General features: G+C 36.6%; 1 protein-coding gene across 1 annotated transcript in view; it reads right to left on the bottom strand.

The window, feature by feature from the left end:
* The window catches only part of dgkaa (diacylglycerol kinase, alpha a), a 35,802-nt gene extending 13,544 nt beyond the window's left edge, over positions 1 to 22,258 (bottom strand). The window contains exons 1-8 of the mRNA XM_014985676.2: positions 21,979 to 22,258; positions 7,665 to 7,768; positions 7,276 to 7,352; positions 4,695 to 4,821; positions 4,443 to 4,517; positions 4,319 to 4,368; positions 3,170 to 3,244; positions 581 to 697 (exon numbers count right to left, since the gene is read on the bottom strand). Of these exons, the coding sequence (XP_014841162.1) occupies positions 581 to 697; positions 3,170 to 3,244; positions 4,319 to 4,368; positions 4,443 to 4,517; positions 4,695 to 4,821; positions 7,276 to 7,352; positions 7,665 to 7,740 (597 nt within the window). The 5' untranslated portion in view covers positions 7,741 to 7,768; positions 21,979 to 22,258. The remainder of the gene's footprint in view (positions 1 to 580; positions 698 to 3,169; positions 3,245 to 4,318; positions 4,369 to 4,442; positions 4,518 to 4,694; positions 4,822 to 7,275; positions 7,353 to 7,664; positions 7,769 to 21,978) is intronic.
* Between the last annotated feature and the right edge of the window lie 2,779 nt (positions 22,259 to 25,037).

Genomic DNA, 25,037 nt, shown 5'->3' with positions numbered 1-25,037 from the left:
TTTTTCTTTTTTAAATGACATAATGCATCTGTCAATCATCCACAGCAGGAGGCCCGACTCTGGGCAGCTCACAGCGACTGTGAGGGGGCTGAATTTACGCTCCCCAGGCTTCAAATGTCCACGGCTAGAAATAGCCAGACGGGAAGTCCCTCACATTGTCTTGGAGACCGAACCGATGGGCAGAGTCGAGCTTGCGGTTTTACAATGATGCAGCGAGCAAACATGCAGAAATCGGATCCGTTGCTGGGCTAAGAGAAGCATTCAAACGTTCTTATCTGCCTCACTTCGTTAATGTTTCCTATAGTTAAATGCAGCTGTAAAAGTTTGTAATAATGGAGCAGAGTAAGTGGAAAAACACCACGGCGTTACGATGGTGCAGAGGGGGATGACATTACCACACCCTGCAACTCTGAGTCGGCATAAAGGCCCTTAGAGAGAGACAGGGAGGAGGAGGAGGAGGAGGAGGAGGAAGGACAGACGAGCTGCACTGCAAGGCCGCGGCTTCAGAGAAACACCTGCTGTCAGAACCAAACGTGTCTGAGCTCAAAACCACACAAACACAAGCAGCAATTAAAACCACCTTTAGACCCAGCAAGACGAGGAGGGGAACGTTGTTCATGCCTCCTTCTACCCACTCGTCCAGAGACACCGTGCCGCTGCTGTCGGCATCAATCGCCGTCATCATGTCCTTCAGCACCTGATGAGACGACAGACAGTCGTTACTCTGCAGTGAGAAACGCATTAATACATCGCTTGCAGGCTCTGTCTGCATGTTTCCTCACACTTACAGGATTCATCAGAAACATTTTAATATTTTAACCAAAAATAAATACAAATTACAGTTTTAAGGTGATGATTCTATTTGTTAAGTGGCAACAAATACCCAAACAAACCTGATCTCTTGTTAAATTATGAATTAAATGTGATGAATTAAATTCCTTTGGTGTAAACGGTGCAAAAATATGAAATCTTACCAAATATTTTGGTCTAGTTACAAATAACTTTTCATTTTTTGGTACTGATACTAGTTCCATTGTCAGATTATTTAACTTATAAAATACAAAAACTTAAATTATCTGCCAATGGAACTAGCAGTTTTTTATCAATATTAAGGAATTATAGACTTAAAACAAACTCCTATGTCTTACTAGTTACTTGTAAGTTAGTTTTCTCATTTCAAGTGTACTAAGATATTTGTGCGAAAACTCAACCAAAATTACTTGGTAAGATTTGGTGTTTTTGCAGTGCATTTAAGTGAAAAAAAATACACACAAACAAACCTAATATCTCATAAAATCATGAATTAAATGTGACTAAATTTCTTTAGTCTAGACTGCAACAATACAAACTTTTACCAAGTAATTTCAGTTTTAGTGCAAATATCTTAGTACATTTAAAATAAGACAAAACGTACTTACAAGTAACTTTTCAGAAAGATATAAGAGCTTGTTTTAAGTCAATAATTTCTTAATATTGATGAAAAAATTCTAGATCTACTGACATATTATTTCACATATAACAAGACTAATGACTGAAATAATCTTCCAGAGTCACTAGCATTTTTTCATCAATATTAAGGAATTACTGTATTAAAACAAGCTGCTGAAAAGTTACTTTTAAGTTAAATTTGTCTTATTTCAAGTGAGACATTAGCAGACATTCTACTTTTACTCTTACTTTGTAAGATTTTGTATTTTTTTCAGTGTAATTTCACCAGTCAGGCGGCCTAATTACTGCCAGATTCAATTAAAACCTGACTCACAACACGAAGCAGGCAAAAAGATGTAAGGATTAATTTATACATGTCACTTTGGAAATGTTTCTAATGAGCTGCACAAAACAAAGTCTGCATCTAAATGGCTTTGGTTTGACCTAGTCAAAGTTCGGAGCTAAATGTGACCGAGATACAGTAACCTCAAAGAGGTCAAACAGTTTCCAATATGGCCGAATTAAAACAACTCGACAAAACGTCTCCACAGCGACAGAAAGAACTCAGTTATCACAAAAACGCCCAAAGTTACTCACTCACACTCTGGTAGATTGATCTTTAAATTTTGGTAAAGTCTACAAGAACTCATGGAGCGACCCAGTTAAAGTCCTGACTCCAATCTGACAGAACAGTGGTTTCCAAAGTACGGTCTGGGGGCCATTTGTGGTCCTCGGACTGATTTTTTTGTGGCCCCCAACTACAGTTCAAAAATTCTACAAATCAGATGTTTGATGCAGATGGAAAGTTTTTATTTGTAATCACAGTAAAATTACAGTCCGTTGTAATTTTCTTACAATGGAAAATGTTAAGCACAACACAAGGTATTTGTCTTTTTATAACCAAACTTTAACAAAAGACAGAACCACCTTTATTCGGAGACCTTTACTGACTTTGATAAACTCAGATCAGCTCTTCTTTTTTATTAAATGTAGGTAAAAATAGCAAGTGTTTTGAAATAAAGTGACCAAATCCTGTTCTTACTGCTGACAATAAATTTGTTCAAAACAAACTAAAAACGAAATGCTTTTGTTTTAGTACAGAAAAGGTGCAAATAAGTAAATAAAAATCAGTCACTTTCCTTTTGACAAGAAGTTTGGAGATCCTGTTATAGACAATCAATAAGGGAAATTAAAGAATCTCAAATGTGAATCCTCAAAAATTAGTGGAAACGAGAAAAACTGATCAGTAAAAGGAGAAAAGGTTTGATTGCCAATGATTACAGGATATTTCTAAGAAAATAAAAATAAGAGATACAATTATTTTTCACAATTGACGCTGCTTTTGCCTCATTGTGTTATTTTTTAGTTTAAATTCCTATCAAAAACAAACATCCTGGTTGAATAAAACACATTTTAAATCTAAATCTGCCAGGAGAATAAATAATCCTGGGCTTGACAGCAGGTAAGTTTTTCACATGAGGTCAGGTTGGTTTGGAAAGCTTAGTTACTTTAATAAAACTCCTTTCTGTATTAACTTAGGTTAGCATTTAAGCTAAAGAAGCAAAATCTGAATGGGGGAGGATATTTTTCCACATTTGTCTCCTAAAATGAGTTTTTATGTAGGGCATTTTATATTTTTTATAGATAAGGTAATGTGCCAACCTTTCTGAATGTGTAGTTCAATGCTGAACGTGCGTGACTGGGACGTTTTCGTGTTAAACCAGGGGATTCTGGGACTTACCGGTTCGAGTTCGGACACATCCCAATCGAGATATTCTGCTGCGTGCATCATCTGAGCAATAATTCGATCTACTTCCTGTAGAAAAAGAGAGAGAGAGAAAAAAAAGGTCTTTCAGAGCTGCTAGGATTATATTATATTTCCTAGAGCTGAAATGATTAATCGGATTAATCGTGATTAATCAGCTATTGAAATAATCAACAACTAATGTAATAATCAATTAATCTTTAATCAGAAACTCAAAAAATTCTACTTTGCTAAAAGAACGCAATTAGAGAAGTTAAGTCAAAACTATATATATATATATATATATATATATATATATATATATATAATTTATCTGTAAATATGTTCTTTAGTTGCCTAGTTTTGTTATCCAATTATTAATTTATGAACCAAAAATAATCAACAGATTATCTGTGTTGATGTTAAACCAAGAGAAATGGCTGATATTTAGTTTTATTTGTTTTATTCCTCTGATTTTAGGAGTATTGTTTCAACTACAGATCCTGCAAAAACACTAAATCTTACCAAGTAATTTTAGTCTAGTTTCTAATGCAAGTATCTTAGAAATAAGAAAAGTAACTTTTCAGCAAGATATAGGGGCTTGTTTTAAGTAAATAAATCCTTAATATTGGTGGAATAGAACTAGTTCCATGGGCAGATAAATTAACTAAATTCACGTGAAAAATGTCTTGTTATAAGTTAAATAATCTGTCAATAGAATTAGTATTTTTTCCATCAATATTAAGGATTTATTTGCTTAAAGCAACCACATATGTCTTGCTAAAAAAGTTACTTCTAAGTTAGTCTTGTCTTAATTCAAGTGCACTAGAAATTAGACTAAACATACTTGGTAAGATTTTGTGTTTTTGCAGTTAAATGCTGTGATTTTGCATTTTAGCCAATAAAATGTTTGTTTTCTTATTTAAAAAAAGGAACTGAACTATTTCTTTACGTCCGTCTATTATTGTATAGTGATATTACGCAATAAAAGGAATAAGTGTTTAAATAAAAAATCAGCAGAATGAGCCCATTTTAAAACCGACTAATTGATTAATCGTCAGAATATTTGATTAATCGTCAGAATAATTGATTACTAAAATAATCCTAATGTTTTTATGACTGTAAATAATTTAGGAAGCAACTTACAGAGCTGTCAAGGACTCCATTGCCATCTCTGTCATAAAGCCTGAAAGCAACTGAAGAGAGAAAGGAAATGAAAGTGGAAGTACCAACCGGCCGGTTCTGATCAGAGCGGGAACTAGTAACTTACACTCCAGTTTGTCCCTGGGTTGGCCGTCTTCCAGCAGGGAGAAGTAACATGACACATCTTTGAGGAAGACCTCCTCTACAGGGGAGAAGAGGAAGGAGAGAGGGGCTGTAAATGCTCTGGTTACCATATCTGCACAAACAGTCCAGTGATGAATGACTCTGTGCCAAATAGGCCACAATGTAAATTGATAAGAGCCTGCTGTAAAGTGCAAGCAATGAGTTGCTTGAATGCACAGTGTAAAAATAATCTCACTGGTGTCGTCTTCCTGGGTGGGTTCAGAGTTTTGGAAGGAGCGGAAAAGCCGCTGGCACAGATCCGGAGGGAAGTCCACCTCTAAGTAGGTCTTCAGAAACTGACGAAAGCCTTCCTCGTTGATGCACTGGGCCGAAGGGAACGAGAGAGGTGCGTTGTGAGTTTTACTGGTTCACAGACATGCAAAGTAAAAACGCTCAGCTGTCTTCATGTGTTTGGGTCGATAACTTCCCTTTTTTTCAAACTCGACTCTTGTGAAAATAAAGGAAGAAGATTGTCACAAATTACTGCAATTTCTTGCTAATGTATCGGACTAAGAACTCAGAAATGTGGTTTGTGGTTTACGTTAAGAGGCTTTCAGAAGCCTCAGGCGCTACAATGTACACAAAAGTATTCAAATCCTTCAGCTTTTCCACATTTTCCACAAGTATTTTGTTGGGATCCAACAAGCAGCAGAGCATAATTGTTGAGTAGAACCAAAAAGAAAAGGAAAAAATTCATTTTTTAAAAACGAAAATCTGAAAAGTGTGGCATGCATATGTGTTCACTCCCCCATGAATACTTTGTAAAACCTTCTTTTGGGGATTTTCTCCACCATGATTAAAGTTTTCCACTCTAGACTTTGACTGAACCATTGTGACAAGTGAATATGTTTAAAGTATTCCCACAGCATCATGCTACCACCACCACGTTTCACTGTGTGCATGGTATGTCCAGGGCTAAAATTTTCTGTTCTTGCTTCCCATAATGCACTGCTTTTTTTTTAGCATGTCCCATAAAAATAAACTGAACATAAAATCTAGAAATGGTTGGGGGATGTGAATACTTCTGCAAATAAAAATGTCTCATAAGAACTGAAGAGGCTGCAATGTTTTTATGTTACGATGACCTAAAAGTAAAAAAAACCCTAAAAGTAGCTGCTGATTCTAGATTTGAGTCCATCTGCCTGACCTGACAGATGGGCTGGAATCACATGAGTTGATGCTGCAGGGCAAACGAACGAATTCCCCTGATGATGGTGAACCACAAATCCATTTCACGTTAATATTTTTTCCCTTTTCCCAGCTGGTGCCCTGCAGGGATGCCCCAGTAATACTTAAAGCTCCATCAAGGCACAAAAAGCAAAGGAAAGAGGAGAAAGAAGAAAGGAGCACTTCCTCCATATCTAAAAAATCCTTTCATTATTCTGCTTTCCTTAAAGATGGAGTGAGTAACTTTTATTTAAAAAGTGTTTTTTACATATTTGTTAAGATTGTCACTATGTCGAAACAGTATGAAACAGATAGCTGCTATTGCTGTCTGAAGAAATGCAAAGCTACCAGTCAAGAACAACCAATCAAAGCCAGGGGGAGGGTCTTAGTGCTGTCAATTAACCTCATGCACAAGCTAATAAATGTGCTAATGGCAGAGAAACAACTTATCTTTCCAGGAAAACCGTTTATCTGCCATCAGTGGTGGCCATGCTAACTAGCCTTAGCATTAACAAGAAGCTCTGTTATTGGGAAAAGGCCTAACCTAGTAGAGAGCCAATCAGGTGGATGCGCTTGACTGACAGACAGAGTTAAGACCCGCCTTCTGGCTTTGATTGGTTGTTTCTTGTTAGCACTGGGAGCACTAGGAGTACTGGGAGAAGGCAGTGGAGCTTTTTTTTCACATATTATTTGTCTCATAAACTGTCATGGTGATAGATTTAACGAACAAGGTGCAGCTATTTTTATTTGTTTAAAGGGTAAAGTACAAATAAAGTACTGTTGTTGTTATTACTACTATATATTTACACACACACGCACATGCACACACACCCGCGCACACACACACACACACACACAAACACACACCGACACACATACACACACACAAACACACACCGACACACATACACACACACACACACACAAACACACACAGACACACATACACACACACACACACACAAACACACGCAGACACACACACACACAAACACACAAACAGCTGTTTAATAAAGAAAATTACCAGAAATAATTGGAGCCCCTCTACAGCGGCGCCCCTAATTGTTGCATATCATGTAAACTCACTTTTTGTGTCACTGTTAACAAATATATAAAAATGTGTACTTTTATAAAATTTACATACTGCAGTTTTAACACATATTTACTGATTACTATATTGTAAAACCCACATTTTAATTAATTTCCTTATAAAGCTGAATGTAATTCCTCAGCAGTGACTCCTTTTGCTGATTAACTGGCAGAGAAAACCATTAATGTACACTATTTATAGATTTTTTTGTCACTTGTGCTTGCGCAGCATGAGGAAAACCGTGCTCAGTGTTTAACGGGGCCTTGCTGCGTGGGCAAATCTAAGGAGGCAATTTACATTTTGCAGCGCCGCTCGGCTGCAGCAGCTTAACGACATGATCGATAGGTTGGAATCCTAATTAAGCAGCTCGGGATTATTAATAACTGACAAGATACATGAATCATAGCGCCGTTTCACACCAAACAGCTGCGATCATTTTGTTCCTCTTGCAGCGAACATCACCATGAGTGAGTCCAGTGCGAGCGCGGCGGGACGCGCCGTCCCCTCGCTGCCTCCTCACCTCTCCGTGTCGGTGCTGGGCCAGCCGGCCGTCTTTATCGAATTCCCTCAGCACGTCTTTCACCTTCAAGCTGCAGTCTGCAAGCAGGAACACAGAGGTCACACCAGGGCTGCAGCTAGCTGCACATGTGCACTTCTGTAATTACTCGTGAAAGCTCCGTCCCTCTGCGGCCGTTTATTTAAATAATACATCAAGAAGCGTTCAAAGTAGAATGCAAGTTTATATTTTAGCTGCATTAAAAAAAAAAAAAGAAGTGGTAAACTACTGCTGCCTCTAGATATGAGAAACCATGAGCGAGGGTAAATGAGTGTGTGTGGGTGGAAGTGTGTGCAGGGAGGGGATGTTGAGCGCTGCAGAAGCCGCCTGCTTGCCTGTCTGTCTGTACTCACATTCAATATACTGCTGAAGCTGGATAAAGTCGACAGGGTTCAGTTCCTTCACCTCTGGGTTTGTGGGGGTGGACATGATGCCTGCTTCTGCACTAACTGCCTGCCTGTGTACACACAGGCGAGAGAAACAGTGAGATGTAGACGGAGAGAAAAGAGAAGGTGGGTGAACGGCAGACTGCTTCTTTGTAAAACATAAAAGCATGGCTGCAAGCAAGAGATAGCATCTTCCTCATCTCGCAATGCAGAAACATCCAGAGCCCGACGCAGAGCTCGCATCCAAACTTTGCAGGAATTAACAGAAGTTTTCACACACAGAAATATGTTTTGTGATGCGTAATTATTGCATTGTTAATACGGTAACAAAAAACATTTTCACGTTTTGTCAGACGGCACCTGCAAAAACAGTGTAGCTTTTATGATAAATAAAAATAAAACAGAGAATAAATGGTTCTGAAAAGCTTTTACAAATAAAAATTTGGAAAATAGCTGAAATGACGAATCGATTATTGAAATTATCATCAACTAATCTACATAATTAATAGTTAAGAGTAAAACAGACTCAAAAGTGAAATTATTAAAAGAACAACAGTAAGTAAGCCAAAAATATTTTACCAATAAAAATATGGACAAAAGGTTACAGAGTTGAAACGATTAATCAGGTGAATTGATTATTGAAATGATGGTCAATCAATCTAGCAACTGATTAATCGTTAACTCAAAAGTGCAATTATTGAAAAAATACAAATACAAACATTTTGCATTAAAGATACAAAAACATTTAACATGTTCTACCAGCAGGCCTCAATTTGCATTTTAAGCTTCACCCATTTGAAATTCTGTAAAAAAGAAAAAAATCTCCTATTAAGATCCTTTTGCTATTAATCTGTTAATCCAAAAAATCGTTAACAGATTATTGCTCCCCTGTATCGATGTGAAGTCAAGCCTGAACTTTCCAAATGTTGACTTTAGAATATTTTTGTAGCTGAATCCTTTGCTACAAATTGTCAAACGTTCCCCAAAGGAACTGAATTTTAGGCAACAAAATGTTTGTTTAAAATGGAATTAATTCTTAATTAACATAACAACTTAATCTGTTTTCTTACACAATTAATCGATTAACTTTCAGAATAATTGGTATCTAAAAGAATTGTCAGCAGCAGTCCTACATTGATATTCAGCCTCCTTTAGTCTGACACCCCTAAATAAAATCAAATTAAACCAACTACTTTAAAAAGTCTTCCTATAAGTAAAGAGTAATATTGTTGTGCGAAGGCCTCTGATGTTTGTTAGAATATTAGGGAACAAATAACATCAAGACGGAGAGATCAGGGAGAAAAGTGAAGAATAAAGTTAAAAAACAACAATCCTAAACTTTCAACATTTTCCAGAGAAATATTAAATACTTAATGAAATGGAGAAAACCTGGCAGACTTTAAAAACCTACAGACATCTGAACTAATTCATTTATTATTTATTTCAGTTATTTACAGTTTAAAATGAGAATGCTACGTGGTGATATGAAACGTTTCCAGTGAATAGAAGTTGGAAGAAAGAAAATCTTGTATAAAAGTCAATTTGCTATAAAATTAGCAACTAAGCATCAATCAAACATCCACATACTGTAGATACATCTTTAAACATAAAACAGGCAGTGCATATAAAAAAATAAATAAAAATACAGCACTCTATTGAGTCAATATTCTTCATCGTATCTTATCAGAATATTATATTTTTGGTTATATCTTTGGTTTCTTTATTGTTCCATTTGTTTAGTTCCTGCTTTGATTTTTGTTTTTATACTCTCAAATTGAAAATGCTCTTTTAATAAATCTTTTTTTGCAAATGTGCTGCTATTATGTATTTTGAACATCAACTACCGAATATAACATTCCACCAAGTCAAGAAATTTAAATAATTTTAAGTTGAATAACAATGTTGGATCTGTGTTTATAATTCTAATAGCTCTGTTTCTGCTAAATCAAAATAGAGTTTGAAAAGCACAAACTTCCACATAAACGGATCAAATAAGGAACGATCAGTGAACACATATCAACAACGCTTCATCATTCAAGCGAGTCTTTCGCTTGACATCACAAACATCACAATTATCTTTGATATGTTTGTCTTTAAGCTGCTGATGTGTGGCTTCTAGTTTGTTTTAATCAAGAGTAACAGGGAGGAATTTAATCTCTAATCACATCATCACAAGAAGCTGGTTAGATTTAAGCAGAATGTCCCAGTCAAAGTCCAAATGTAAATCCAATCAGAGGCCAGACTTCAAAAGTTATGTTCAAAGATGCCAATATGATTGAGATTGAACATTTCTGCAAAAAAAAGTTTCATATCTAGAGGTGCAAAGGTCTAAAAATCATCCACAGCTGTATAAGTTTTACAAAGTCAATAACTCAATAATAAAAGTAATTTTTCAACATAGGAGCTTGTTTTAAGTCAATAATTCATTAATATTGATAAAAAGTTCAAGTTCCACTGGCAGATTATTTCACCACTAACAAATAAGTTAAATAATCTGCCAGTGGAACCTGAACTTTTTATCAATATTAATGAATTATTAACTTAAAACAAGCTCATATTTCTTGCTGAGAAATTACTTTTAAGTTAGTTTTGTCTTATTTCAAGTGTAATAAGATATTTGCAGTAAAAAGCAGACTAAATACTTGGTAAGTTTTTTTTAAGTGTGAAAGCTGCTGTTTTTATTTTTCCTCACGTGATGGAGCCTCATAAAAAACACTGAATAATTTGGATGCTTGTTTTAAATCAATAATTCCTTGATATTGATGGAAATATCCAGTAGTTCCACTGGCAGATTGTTTCACCTGTAATATCGAAAAAATGTCTTGAGCTAGCTCTTTAGGATCAATATTAAGGAGTTATTGACTTAAAACAAGCTCTTTTTGTTTTTTTTGTGAAAAGTCACTTTTAAGTTAATTTTCTTATTTCTATATTTTCACACAAAATTAAGCTAAAAATACATGGTAAGATTTTGTGTTTTTGCAGCGTGCTGTCTCTATTTTTCCACATATTTTGGAGCCTCGCAGAAGAAAACTCAGCATAATTTGCATGCCGATGCCTGTAAAGGGTCTCTGTTAGACCCCACACCATCAAAAAACGCAGTTAGCCATCTGAAACAGGGTCAGGCAGAAATGATTTCAGCCGAACGATACCCAGGATACTTTCTCTCTGGGGATTGTCTGCACCCAAAATGTATTTCATGCACTCTCTGGCCTAAATCAGCTTTCAGAAAACATCAAACACCAGACGGTTAGCAAGTGTCAAGCAGTGGTGTGGTCTGCAAGAATTAGGAGATAAACAATGACATATTAGTCGCAGGCTACAAAACCCAGCCTGGGTAGTGGAGGGGCCTCCCCTTGTGTTTGAAAAGGAGGAAACTTAAATGTCACACAGAGCTGAGAGTGAACATTTGAATATGACACAGCGAAGGAGCAAAAGAGTGCAGCATGACTTGACCTCAGGTTGTTTTCAAGGGCCTGGATGCAAGCATTCACCAGCACTAGGGGCCTAATGGAAGGAAACTTCATAAAGGCAATAAAACATTCAACTCATTAATGATTAAGGGGAGAGGAAACGAATTAATGGACAGGTAACAACATCCTGTTTCATGCTGTTGTCATAGAAGAAACATAAAAATAGATTACAGAACTGATGGGATACATAATGGGGTTAAAATACAATTATGTTACTGAAAGAATGTGATCTTTCCATCAGGTCTGTCATTAGAGGTAGCATGCTTCTCTAATCGATTGATGCCTTCCTCAGCTCGTAGGAAATGAAGGAGGTAATAGTCTAAAACGTGCTTTAGGAGGAAATTGAAAATTTTAAGTGAAACAAACACAACATTGAGTTGAAGTGAAATGAGACACACCGTCAAACAGACTGTTGCTCGTTTCCTTCCTGAGCTGTGCACCTTTCGTTTTCTCGTGGGTCATTTCCAACCACAAAGGTGGATGTTGTTTCTGTAAAGCTCAATTATGGTTGAGTGTTAGCTTACCGATGACGTAGTACCGACGTGGACTTGAAACTGCTTGTTGTTTTTTACCGTAAAGTGGCCAACTCTCTGTTATTCCTAGATCGATTTGATGCAGCAGGAGCTTCCGCACGCCCCATATCTGTGCCTTCTGTCACTTTTTTTCAGCAGTTAAAACAATTTAATCCGTTGTTAACACGTCGTAACCTGTTTTTCCGAGCCGCTCATAAACGCAACATGAGCGCTAACATGCTAGCGCTCTGTTTACGCCTGTGCGGCAGCGAATGTACGGTAATTTTATTTATATAGCACACGATGGAGACCTTAGATTCATGGCAGCAAACCAGCAAAACGTAAAGAACTTTGCCCAGTTTTTCCCCAAAACTAACCGACTGAGTTGAGTAAAGCTGTTGGATGCAGGTAATGTTAGCTAAAAGATGACTAGCTAATACCAATACAGCACGTTAAGCTAGTTAACAAGTAGCCCGTAGGCTACTGGTGTTGTCTATGTTCAAAAGCGGGTAGTACTTGTTGTATTCACTGGAGTAACTCTTTTGGAAAAAAGGTACTTATGAGAGTAGTTTTACTGAACTGCATCTTTTTCTTTTACTTGAGTAATATTATTATTATTGCTATTCATTCCCCCTCCCGCCCTTGTTAAACTCGTCTGAAACTCGTCTTTTGCTTAAACAAAGTCATAAGACGAACAAAATTCCTCATTTCAACTTATTTTTTTATTGGAGTTCTCATAAAATTACTACTTTATTCTTCAAATATTATGACGTAATTTTCATATTATTACAATTATTATTTATTATACAATTATTCTCATAATTGAAAAATAAATCTTAGCCTGGCGCTCATACTTTGTAGTTGACTTGCATTCAGCATCCAAATAAATAGATGCTGTAAAATACTCTTGTCAAACAAGATGGCGGCCGTGGGTGTGCTGACGTCACTCTGAACTTTTAAACCCGAGGAGTGGATTACTGGAAAAAAATCCTGATTTTCCAAAAATTTAAATACAAAAAAAAAAATTTTAAATTAAAAAACTTCAAAACCACAAAATCTCTCCAAATATTTTGTGTCTAGTTTGAAATAAAACAAAAAATAAAACTAACTTACAATTAACTTTTAAGCAAGATGAGCTTGTTTTAAGTAAATCATTCATAATCGGAAAGTAAATAATGGCAGATTATTTAACTTATAACAAGATTTTTTTCCCCATGTTATAAGTGGAATAATCTGCTATTGGAACTAGTGCTTTTTTTATCAATTTCAAGTTGCTATTGATTTCAGTTGTAATTTGTAAGTTAGTTAAAGTATACTAAGATATTTAAACTAGAAACTACTAGACCAAAAGTACTTGGTCAGATTTTGTGTTTTTGCATTGAAAAATGTAATTGATTGGTAAAATTGATTTATCGCCCAGCCGTACGTCCCAGGTATTGATAATGCTTGCATTAACTAAATACTGATAAAGATGAAAAGCATGGGAGACACATTAAAAGACCAATGCAGTCATAAACTCTACAGCTGACCTAAAAACATTTAAAGCTATGTTAAGTTTACTCAGCCAGTTTATCTGAAGGTGATCAGTTCCACTAAATTCACAGAAAACAAAGAGACTGTTAATAAATTAAACACGGCAAACCCTTTTCCCTAACACAGTCCCTCCCAAAATGAAAACAACCTTTTGTATTAATTGTTTAATCTTTCAATATATCAACCCAGTCTACATCAGAGATGCAAACCGAACGCAAAGTGCACGATGTTTTTCAGTCCAGGCTGATGAAGAGAGGCTCACTCTGAAGCTTTCGTTCACACTTTTGTCCCCAGGTTTTATCACACATTCAGCAGCAGCTGGTGCACGAATCAATGGCGGCTGCCTGACAATCAGACTTCTCACAGGACAAAGAAAGCCGCTGAAATAATGTGGGATACCATGCACTCCATGCATGTGATCCGGATCCATCTTGCTCTCTTCGGACTCTGAAAGGTTCACACTGTCCTCTCTTAATTCCCCCAAAAGGTCAGCGGCGTTGCCTAGCATCTCTGCTCATGCGGTGGGCCGGGTCGGGTGTTGACAGCGACGGCGACACGTGAAGGAATCATGAAAATCAGATCACAGACTGTGACCACTTATAGACTCCGTTGTCAAAAACTGACTCATAAATTAACTAAAAATAGGAGCCTCTTATTTTAGAAACGTCTGAATGATCTTCCTTTCCTGCTTTCGTCAAGAGCAACGCTTTTATCTGCAGCTGAAACCAGATATTTACATAATCGGTATAAAAAAAGACACAAAACTTTCTATTTTTGTAAATTTCTAACAATAAATAAGACAAAACTTTTCCTTTTTTAGCTCAGTTCTGCTTAGCAAAAGTATTTCTATCTGCTAAAAGCAAGAATATTCCCATCTAAACTGAATGATGGTCAAATGTTTTGGGTTTAAATTTCATAATAGTTTGTTGAAATTTTGGCCAATTTTCTTTCTGGCTGATATTTTTAAGCTCCAACTATTTTAGTAATTGATTATTCTATTGATTAATTGGGTAAAAATAAATTACATTATTAATTTGAGCTTATTTTAGATAATATTAGAAATACATAAAAATGCTATTAATTAATTTAATTCCTTTCTTAAGTAAGAAAATACAGAATTTATCGTCTAAAATTATTGCAGAAAGATAAATACTTCTAACATCAACACGTGACATCAGTCTGGTGTTGAATATTTTTTTCAATTGATCAAGTAATAAGTAAATAGGAAGGACACCTTGCAGGAGTTTTGTTTTGTTTTGTTTTTACAGAAGTTGAATCAGGTGAAGCTAAATCTGAGTTCTGGGTGAAACATATTTACAAAAAAATAAGGTTTTCCATCTTAAATGCAAGATTTAAATACTTTTTGTCTTAATTACTGCTCATTCAGCAAACTGCCTTTTTTTAGTCTATTTATTCCAGTTAATAATTAATCGATTACTCATAATAGTTGACAATTATTTGATTCATCACGATTAGTTATTTCAGCCTTAGTTGCTTCATCATTTCCACGATGTTCTGTAGCTTTCTCTTTCCTCCTCTAGATGCAACAATAGTTATTTTGGATACATTTTTACAGTTTTAATTAAATCCAGTCAAGGAAAATTCCTGAAAAACTAAAGACTTTTTTATCCCTGATTTAAATTCCCAGCTCTGATTTTGTTTGTTCGATATTTCAGCCCAGATACTTCAGCTCCTGCCAGCATTTTCAGAAACTTATTTGCTGTTATTGCAGGGCTGATAAACACACAATGCATCAAAACACATCCATCCCTGGTGTTTATGCCGGAACATATTTGTTTAAACAGATGAACAAAACACCTTCAGGCATCTGGAAATTGTTCCTCCAGGATGAAACAGACTTTTGGAGTCTCTTCATGATCTGCTGCCTGTTTTCATTTTCCATGATGTCACACCTGTGTGCTGAAACTGCAGCCTAAACAAACATTTACAGGCGTATAACTATCAATTATTTAATAGTTAATTATTCTTTTCATTATTCAAACCGTTAATCGATTAATTGGGTAAAAAAGAGCGCGCTCTGCATATTTTATTATTAATAATCAAGTTACTTTTTTAAACACAAAAATAAATGCAACAACATATAATTCCTTTTGTAAACACTTGATCATTTGTAGATACTTGATTTTTGCATTAATTGAATAACAAAAGAGATTTTTAACCTACACTGAAAAAACACAAAATCTTACCAAGTAATTTTCTCTAGTTTCTGGTTCAAATACCTCAGTGCACTTAAAATAACAGAAAACTGAATACAAGAAACTTTTCACCAACATATAAAATTTAAGTAAATTATTCCTTAATATGTATTTTTAAAAAGTACTAATTCCACTAGCAGATCATTTTACTTATAATAAGACATTTTTTACGTTATACGTGAAATAATCTGCTTTTTTAATCAATATTCAAGAATTATTGACTTAAAACAAGCTGTCATATCTTGCTTAAAACTTACCTGTGAGCTATTTTTGTCTCATTTAAAGTGTAATAAGATGTTTTCACCCCAAACTAAACAAAAATACTTGATACACCTGAAACAGGTGAATCTAAAACTATGATACTTCTGAATTAGAAAGGTTTTTCTTTAATCCTAAATGCAAAATCAATAAAAATGTGTATATTCTTATATAGTTCTGGTTTAATTAATGCTCTGAGTACATTGTTATTTCAACAAATGGCCTTCTTTTGATTCTGCATACTCTTAATCGATTACTAAAGTCCCCCAGTAAGGGGGAATGTGAACTTCTGAATGATTTTTAAAGACATGTCATTTAGGAAATATAAATAATCCCGTCTGAAACAGGGAGCGGTTTCAGGTCGGGAAGAGAAAAAAGGTTGCATCTTTTTATAGCGTCTGCAAATATCTTGTTTCAACTGCATTTTGTCTCCTTACCAACCGAGCACCATCATCATTTTTGTCGACTTCAACATGATCTCGATCCTATCTGAGTAATCCGATTCCTCTCTTCCTGATTAGATAATGATTTGCATGCTGGTGGGGGATCAGGGCCAACCAGAACATGGAGAACAGGAAGAACCGATCCATGTATGAGGAGAAATGAATAGCGTAATATATTCAGACCTGCCTGTCTGAAAACAACTGAATGCATAAACAGAGGTGAGCGAAGTATTTCAGCAGCTTAAGAAAGACTAAATACGGACTGTTTGCTCTCGGTAACGTCACGCCGCTGGACTGATAGTCAAATGTCAGGTGCTTTATGAGGGAACTGTTTATGTTCCTTTATAGAAACATTTATTTGGAAAAGTTTCTCTTGCGTAGATGTTAGGGATCTAGAAGCTGGCAAAGAGTGAACCCATTCACTGTCACGCAGCTTGAGAAGTGATTTGTGTTTAAACAAATTGTTGCTCCACGTAAACGGTGCAAAAACACAACAGCAGGTCACATGTTCACACCAGGGTTTCCTTAAATAGCAGACGTTACGGTGACAAGACCTGAACCCTGAGCTGGGAAACCCTGAGGCACAATGCTTATTAAAGAGACAAAAGAAACGGCTCCCTTCTCTTGGGGACGACCTTTTTTCCAACAGGGGTTGAATGTTTGCACAAGCTCTCACAACACCCACGACTTGTGTGAAGGAAATCTGCTGTTTTGCAAATCTTGCAGAGTGTAAGCCACCAACTTTGTCATCATCCTGTGGTTGGAAAACACTGTTTTGGGTTTTCTGAACGAAAAAAGAAAAAAAAATCACAGTCAAATACAAACAGCGTTGGGCTTTTGTTTTTGTCCTGAAACTACAACAGTTCCCTCCAGTGAAGTGAGCGCAGATTGCATCAGATTGATAGAGGGGAAGGACCGACATGCACGGTTGCTATGGAAAGAGTTTCCCTCCATCAGCTGCTCCCCGTCAAAGCACAGCCATGGGTGACTAACAGGTAGGAGGATCCGCTGGGTGGAGGGGAGGCAGCCAGGGTTAGCTTTGAGTCTTCCCCTGCAACTACGCAACCTGCCCCGACACAAGCAGGCCTTCAGAAATAGATGCTAAACTCCATTCAACACGCAGATGCTACTGTGACTCACTGCCTGCACCAATGTGGGAAAACTCCTTTACTATAAAAGGTCCGTTAGCTCAGAGGGTCACTTTGCAGAGCAGGAAGACACGCAGCTCTGGAAAAAAGAAGAGCCCACTGCTCTGAATCCCACTGAAAACCTCCTGGTTATTATTGATCTCTGAACTCTTCCTGAGGTAAAACGTTAGTGCTGTTGTTTCTAAATGAATATCAACTTGTTTTCTTTGCATTACTTGAGGTCTGAAAGCTCTGAATCTACATTTCTGCTTGTGATTTCAGAGACATGTTAGTAGTTCATAGAATAAAAGACCAATGTTCATTTCAAACATAAACCTATGAAAAGTAAAATCAGAGAAACTGATCATTTTAAGTTGCCTCTTAATTTTTTCCAAAGCTGTCAGGGAGATTAATCAGTTTGTTGTTTTTAACAATTCAGCTAGGCTTGTTGCAGTAAATCGATTAATCGACAAGCTCAATAACGTCCATTTGCTTGATTTGTCATTCTTCTCTCTTTCTACCAAAAACTGGACGACCAAACTCCTCAGCCTGGTGCTTTGGTCTCAGAAGGACTTCATAATTCATTTTATTTCTTGTTTTTGTTGTTTTTTTTTAGGTATTTACTTTAGATATATAGCATGTTTTTATAGTTCCTGTGTTAAATGCTCATTATAATTTAAAGCTTGTTGATATTTGATTATGTTCTCTTGCATTATGAGGCCATTAATATCATATTAACTGGAAATGGACTCAAAACAACAATATTATCATCTATCACAATAACATCCAATTAAAAGAAGATGCATCATATTATGCATTTTTGTTGAAATTTTATTCGTACTATGAGAATCTCACACCAGTATATATGTGTGTGTGTATATATATATATATATATATATATATATATATATATATATATATATATATATATATATATATGACCACTTAAAATGATCAATTTCTCTGATTTTACTTTTTATAGGTTTTTGTTTGAGTAAAATGAACATTATTCTTTTATTCTATGAACTACAGACAACATGTTTCTGAAATTCCAAGCAAAAATTTAGTATTTATTAGCAGAAAATAAGAAATGGTCAAAATAACAAAAGAGATGCAGAGCTTTCAGACCTTAAATAATGCAAAGAAAACAAGTTGAAATTAATTTAGAAACGATACTAATGTTTTAACTCGGAAACCAATATCTGGAGGAAAAACCAGGAGGTTTTCAATGGGGTTCAGTGCAGTGGGCTCTTAGTTTTTACCAGAGCTCCATATATAAATCTCCGTTTTGTAATAACTCAAATACTCACAGAAAAGTATTTTAATACTGCATAGTGAGAGCTAAGCATAATCTATTAAAACAAGGCTTCCCCTTGTCTGTTTCTGCTTGGTGTTATCTGAGGAATTCAATGTTATGCAAACTACAAGCTCAACCCAGGAGAAACACCAGTTAAAGTGGAACGCCACATAAATAGACTCTAAATCAGACCAAAACAGAAAAAAAAGAAAAGAGAGAAGCGACATTCACGGCAGTATGAATCACAGATTCTTGGAAAATGTAGGCGAGGCTTCGCTCACTCCCCCAGATTCAGAGTGAGGACTGCCCATCACTCTGAGTTCAGACTTGAATGTGACTTATATAATAGCTTTTTTTTGTGGAGGCAGCCTTGTAGAACGGCAATCCGCTCTCAGACAGAGTGAGAGAAAAAAGTAAGACCTGACCAGACTTGAGAGGTAACATGCTGTCATACAACCACAGACGCTTTTCGTTTTTTTTTTTTTTCTTTTGTGGTGGTCTTAACTGGTTCGCCCACGAATTCACTAACAGAAACTGAAACATTAAATGTCTTTTTAATTAATCAGAAATGGAATCACACGGTTTCCTCTAACACATCAGTAAAAAACAAAGACTTTCACAAAAACAGTTTTAAAAAATGACATTAAAGAACAGCATATTAAATAATAATAAAACAAAACCTTTTCACTCATGGTGCTGTGAGAACAGGGCCGAAGTTAGGAGAATATGAGGCCCTGGGCTGGAGTCAGTTTGGTTCCCAACCCCATAAATTCCCCTTACTCGTCCAATTTAAGGTAATTTCAGGGTTTCCCCAGGTGGATTATAAGCCTTGCAGCCATCCAGGCTGATAAAGCATTGTTTATTTATTATAACTTTTTATACACCAGTAACAGTGATAGCGAAGAGGTTAAAGAGTCTCTTTGGTGAAATGGTTGGAAGAACAATGGCAACACAGAACGGTGAGTATGTGACACATAGAAACTGAGACCTCTGCTTGCTTTTACCGGTTAACACGCTAACAACTTCAGCAAATAAAGTTACAAGTCAAAAAATGTATATTTACCTGCTTTTTGCCTCATGTTTAGGTATTATTAAAAATGTCATAATAAATACATATTTTCAAATTTTCTATCAACTTCAACCCTGATATTGATAATTATGTAGGATTTCTCACCAGCAGGTAGAAATGTTCCGATACAACGTTTTCACTTCCGATACAGATCCGATAGTAACCTGCATTCTGGCTGATACCGATATTGACCCGATAACGATATCAGCACGATTCATACACACATTTATTACATATTTTATAGTGTGAAATGCTAGAAACGGATTGACCAAGTGGTATTACTTAGACACAACAAGCGAAATCCTGGGGCGGACTAATTGCTGGAATGGAGTGATTCATGTGACGTCACACTTCCAGGAACTCTGTAGCTGACCACCATCTTGGTAGGTATCTGTAATTATCCGTCATGACATTTGCTATGTAGTTGCTATGGCAACAACAAACAAGCCACGTTTTCTGTCGGGTTGATCCCGACAAAAGAGATTTTGTTGATATTCTCTTGCACATTTGTCAAGAGTGTCAGTATATTTTCTTTTTGTTGCGCTTGCCTACCAAGATGGCGGTTCAGTGGCGCGGATCATTTCTGGTTCAGACCATGTATGAGAGGCAATCCGATACTTATTTTTTTGGATGATATGAGACCAATTTCCAACATCACCCCTACTGGAGGGCTCCATGGTTTTCAGAAAAAGATTCTTAATGGAAAACAAAATAAAACAGACCAACAGCCTTTCCTGAAATTTCTTCATTCATGCAAATAAACGACCCCAAAAGTTTTCACAGCTAATCTGGGCCTGTTTGTGCAGTTAACCCTGTCACGACGATAAACTGTCCCAAATATTATTGAAATAAACCATAACGTTGTTGTTTTGAGACCATTTTCAAGTAATATGTTGATAATGGCATAATTTTGCAAGTTCAACCTCTCAATAATCAAAAAGCTTTTATTTTGTAAAGAACATGAAATACTGTGACTGAGAGATGTTGTAAATATTCAACATAAAAAAACTACAGAAACCTTAAATAAAATTGGATTTTGATGTTTCTACAAGCAAAATATTAAATAACAAAATGGAAAATAGTGAGCTACTTTTAATTTATCATGTGATTAATTGATTTATTGTGCAGTCACTGAAATTTTAACTTCCCTTTTAAGCTCTGTTATAACTTCACAATTTTATGTATAGAAACTCAAAACTATTAACCAGCTATTTGCAAAACATGAATTAATGTAGTAAAATGAATCATTCAAACTTTAAGGCCCCCCCCACCCTAAAGAAGAAAACGTGTAGCCCTGGGCTACCGCCACAATAAGCCCTTTATAAAATCTGAATGCCAAATTAATTATCATTAAATGATACATAATTTGGGCTGCATGGTGACATAATAAAGGAAGTGAGTAAGGAATATATGATATATTTATAGAGAAGTGAAATAATTCACGCACATAGCAACCATCGATGTCATTTCTCAGATCGTACCAGTTTCACATCTCTAAACATTTACAAGGGAACAGATCACAAAATTTGGTTTTACAGGTAATTCACCTCAAATGTGGCCATACACAACATCACGGCTGACGTAACGAAAAGCTGTTAAACTCCCAGTCCTTAAAACTTCTGGATGTCAGCAACAAAACCTTTTTCAGTCAGTGCAAAGACTGGAAGTTACACTCACCATTTACTGTCAAAAGACACTGAAAAGGGAGCTCTGAGTAAACAATGAGCTCTCAGAGGTGGCAGTAACTACCAACGCCCGCTTACCACCAACTATGAAGGATTTGCTGTCACATTTCTGACAAATGCCCACCACCTGCACCTCCACCTCCCCCTGGGTTGTTTCATGTGTGTTTTGGTTGAGGTTGCAGTGTTGCAGCTTGTACAGCAACATAACCTGCAACACACATTGCCACGCATGAGGGTCACTCTGATAAGATCCTATCACATGGGAAAAATAACCTGTTTGCTTAGTGGGCTGTCAGACTGTAAATCATGCAGACAGTTTTCAGAAAAGCACCTACAGTTGAGTCCCAGAGAAATCAGACATCTTGGTGCACCAAATGTAATTCAAGTAGACGTGACAGCCTGCAAAAGGAACTGAAATAATGTCCTTAGATGAGGCAGAGCGCAGTGCATTCATATACAGTCTGTCTGCTCTGATGCTTCTGCTCAAGTATTCCGCTGTCACAACATGATCCTGTGCAGAACTCGCTGGATTTATAACGCAAACCTCGTTTTTTTTTTTCGGCTGGAATAATCCCGCTGTGTGCTACTGGCGCTGATCTGCCGCTAAAACGCGCAGCGAAACTTCAATCATTGCGAGTCCGGACGTGTACTGTCGGTAGCGGGTCGTTTACCTTTCTGTCGACGCTCCGTTGTTTTTGAGCTCGTCGTGGTGCAGCCCTACAGCCGGGTACAAATCCTGGGATTTTTTAATTTATCTTTAATTTTTTTATTATTATTTATTTTCTGCTTTCTTTCCGGCGAGGAGCAGAGCGGCCAGCCAACTTCAAACGGAGGCGGTGAAAGCGGTGAAGTAGTGCAGGGCAGAGAGTGAGTGAGAATATCCCTCCATAAGCACCGCCTCGGCTGCTCCCTGCGTGCACACCCCTCCTCATGAACCGATACATACACACACACACACCCCTACACGCATACACACACACACACACACACACACACACACAGGCGCTGTGGAGCCGTCAAGTAATGCTCGTTAAAATAATCATTACCATTAGAATCACTTAAAGGAAATCAATGCAGGAAACACTTAATGCTTTTAGTGTGGAAAACAACAACATATATGTGCAAATAGCTGGTTTATTTTTTGCCTACACAAATTTTCGAGGTCACAATTAGGGTTGACACAATTCATTGAATATATCGCATAAATCGATTATTATAAGTTATTCATCGCTTAATTTAATAATTGATTAATTGTTAACTGGAAACTCAATTTCCAAAAAAAACAAAAAAACATATCAACTTCCTAAAATAATGGCCTAAATTTTTATTTATTTATTTTTGCCAAAAGTGATTTGTGTGTGTGTGTGTGTGTGTGGGTGTGGGTGTGTGTGTGTGTGTGTGTGTGTGTGTGTGTGTGTGTGTGTGTGTGTTGTTTTTACCTTTATTTTGGTAAAAATGACTTAGGTCATTATTTTAGGAAAGGAACAATATTCAGAGGAGTAAATAAGCCAACAAAACTGTACAAAATATTAATAAATTTTACATTTAACACAAAATGATTTTGTCTATAAATATATTTTGACTAAAACACCTCAAGTTGCATTTAGTTTTAGCTCCACTTGGTTCAAATTCTTGTATGCTTGAATATTTACAAGATACCAAAAAATGATAAAGTTTACTTTGCATTTTAATGTGTCTATTGATTTCTTAAAAGGTTTTATTGAGAGCAAAGTGGAACCAAAGTGAAATTCCTTGCTTGTGTGCATAAAGTTTCCCAATAAAGCTGACCCTCTGCATCTGACTGGCAAAATGTCCGGTTAAATGTAAATATCTAAAGAACGTTTAAAGAAATCTAAATATATAAAAGCATTTTTATGGTTATTGCATGATGCCACCATGCAAAACTCAGACAAGACAACAAATACTAGCCGTACTGTAACTCACCTGAGCTAAGTTACTTTAATAAATTACCTGCCGCTGGGATTTATTGGTCCTATTTCTGCATTTATTATAGCTGACTGGTATGAGTAGTTAATAAATCTGTTTAATAACCTCTAATACAAAACAAACCAAAAAAAGTTGTAAGAGTTATATTTTAATATCGTTCAGCTGCTAACTGTATTTCTGCAAATTTCACCTAAATGTTTTCATCCTCAACTTCAAATTACATGAGCTTATATTCCAGTGTTTCCAGTAACAAAGTAGACAATAAGTCCTTAAAAGTTTCCAACCTGCAACTTTTAGATGCATCTGTTCTTCGTGCAGCCACGCATCTACAGTTATCTAAACTCAAGTCAAGTTTAATTGTGTAGCACATTTCAGCAGCAAGGCAGCTCAAAGTGCTTTAGCTCGTAAAAGCGTCACACAGTCATGAATTATGAAGCAAGCAGTAAACATTACATTTTGTCATTAAAATCATTGAGCGAATATACATAAAACATATTGATCGATGTTCCACTTACTACTAATCAAAAGCGACAGTAAGGAGGCAGGATTTTGGTCTGGATTTCGGCTGTTTTGTGGTTTAATGGAAGGTTTTTGTAGATCATAGAAGCTGAATGCTGCTTCTCCATGTTTGGTTCTGGTTCTGGGGATGCAGACCAGAACCAGAAGACCTGAGGGGTCTGGAAGGTTGCTATGACAACAGCAAACCTTTAAGCCGCTTAGTGATTTATAAGCTACCAACAGTATTTTATGGTCTGTTCTCTGAGCCACAGGAAACCAAAGGAAGGACTTTAGAACTGGGTGATGTGCTCTAACTTCCTGGTTTTTGTCAGAACGCCAGCAGCAGCGTTCTGACTAACACTGCTGCTGGCAGCGTTAGACTTCACAGGTCTTCACAGTGACCTGTGAAGACTCTGCTGCAGTAATCAATGCAACTAAAGATTTCTCTGGATCTCGCTGAGACGTTAGACCTTTAATCCTTTAAATGTTCTTCAGGTGATAGAAGGCCGTTACTTTGTGACTGTCTTTATGTGTCTCGGAAGGTTCAGGTCAGAGTCCATCACCACACCCACATTTTGGGCCTGGTCGCTGGTTTTTAGCTGTAATAAATGAAGCTGTGTGCTGACTAGCTCGTTCCACTTTAGATGTAGAAGTAATAACTTCAGTTTTGATTCTGTTTAGTGGTTGGACGGTTCTGAGTCACCTGGTAACATCGTAAAGCAGAGCTGTGTATCATCAGTGGTGGCTAATCTTATTTTCTCCTGTTATAATCTGATAGTGAAAACAGATGCTGAATAAGAGGAGTCCTAGGACTGAACCTTGGGGTACACCACATTTATTATCTTTAGAAGAGGAATGATCAAGAATCAACACACAGCTTCAGTTATTACAGCTGGAACCCGGAGATCTGGGTGTTGTGATGAACTCTGACCTGAACCTTCAGAACCACATAGAGACAGTTACAAAGTCGGCCTTCTATCATCTGAACTGAACAGCTTACCACTACAACGCATTAAAGATCTGCTGTTGTTGTATCTCAGGTCTTCTGGTTCTGGTCTGCATCTCCAGAACCAGAACCAAATGAGGAGAGGCAGAATTCAGCTTCAGTGCACCACAAATCAAGAAAACTACAAAACATCCGAAACACTGACTTCCATCAAGGATAAAACCCATCAGTTTAGAACTGCCTGTGATTCGTAATACCTGGAGCATTGATCAACATATTTGATGTTTATTGATGATTTTGACGATGGCATTTGACAAAATGTAACGTTTATTGCTTGTT

Source organism: Poecilia mexicana, unplaced genomic scaffold (assembly GCF_051168715.1).
Source record: "Poecilia mexicana isolate PSO_F unplaced genomic scaffold, ASM5116871v1 scaffold_7, whole genome shotgun sequence".
Classification (NCBI taxonomy): domain Eukaryota; kingdom Metazoa; phylum Chordata; class Actinopteri; order Cyprinodontiformes; family Poeciliidae; genus Poecilia; species Poecilia mexicana.
Note: the sequence above shows the minus strand (reverse complement) of the source record. Positions and strands in the feature narration are given on the sequence as shown.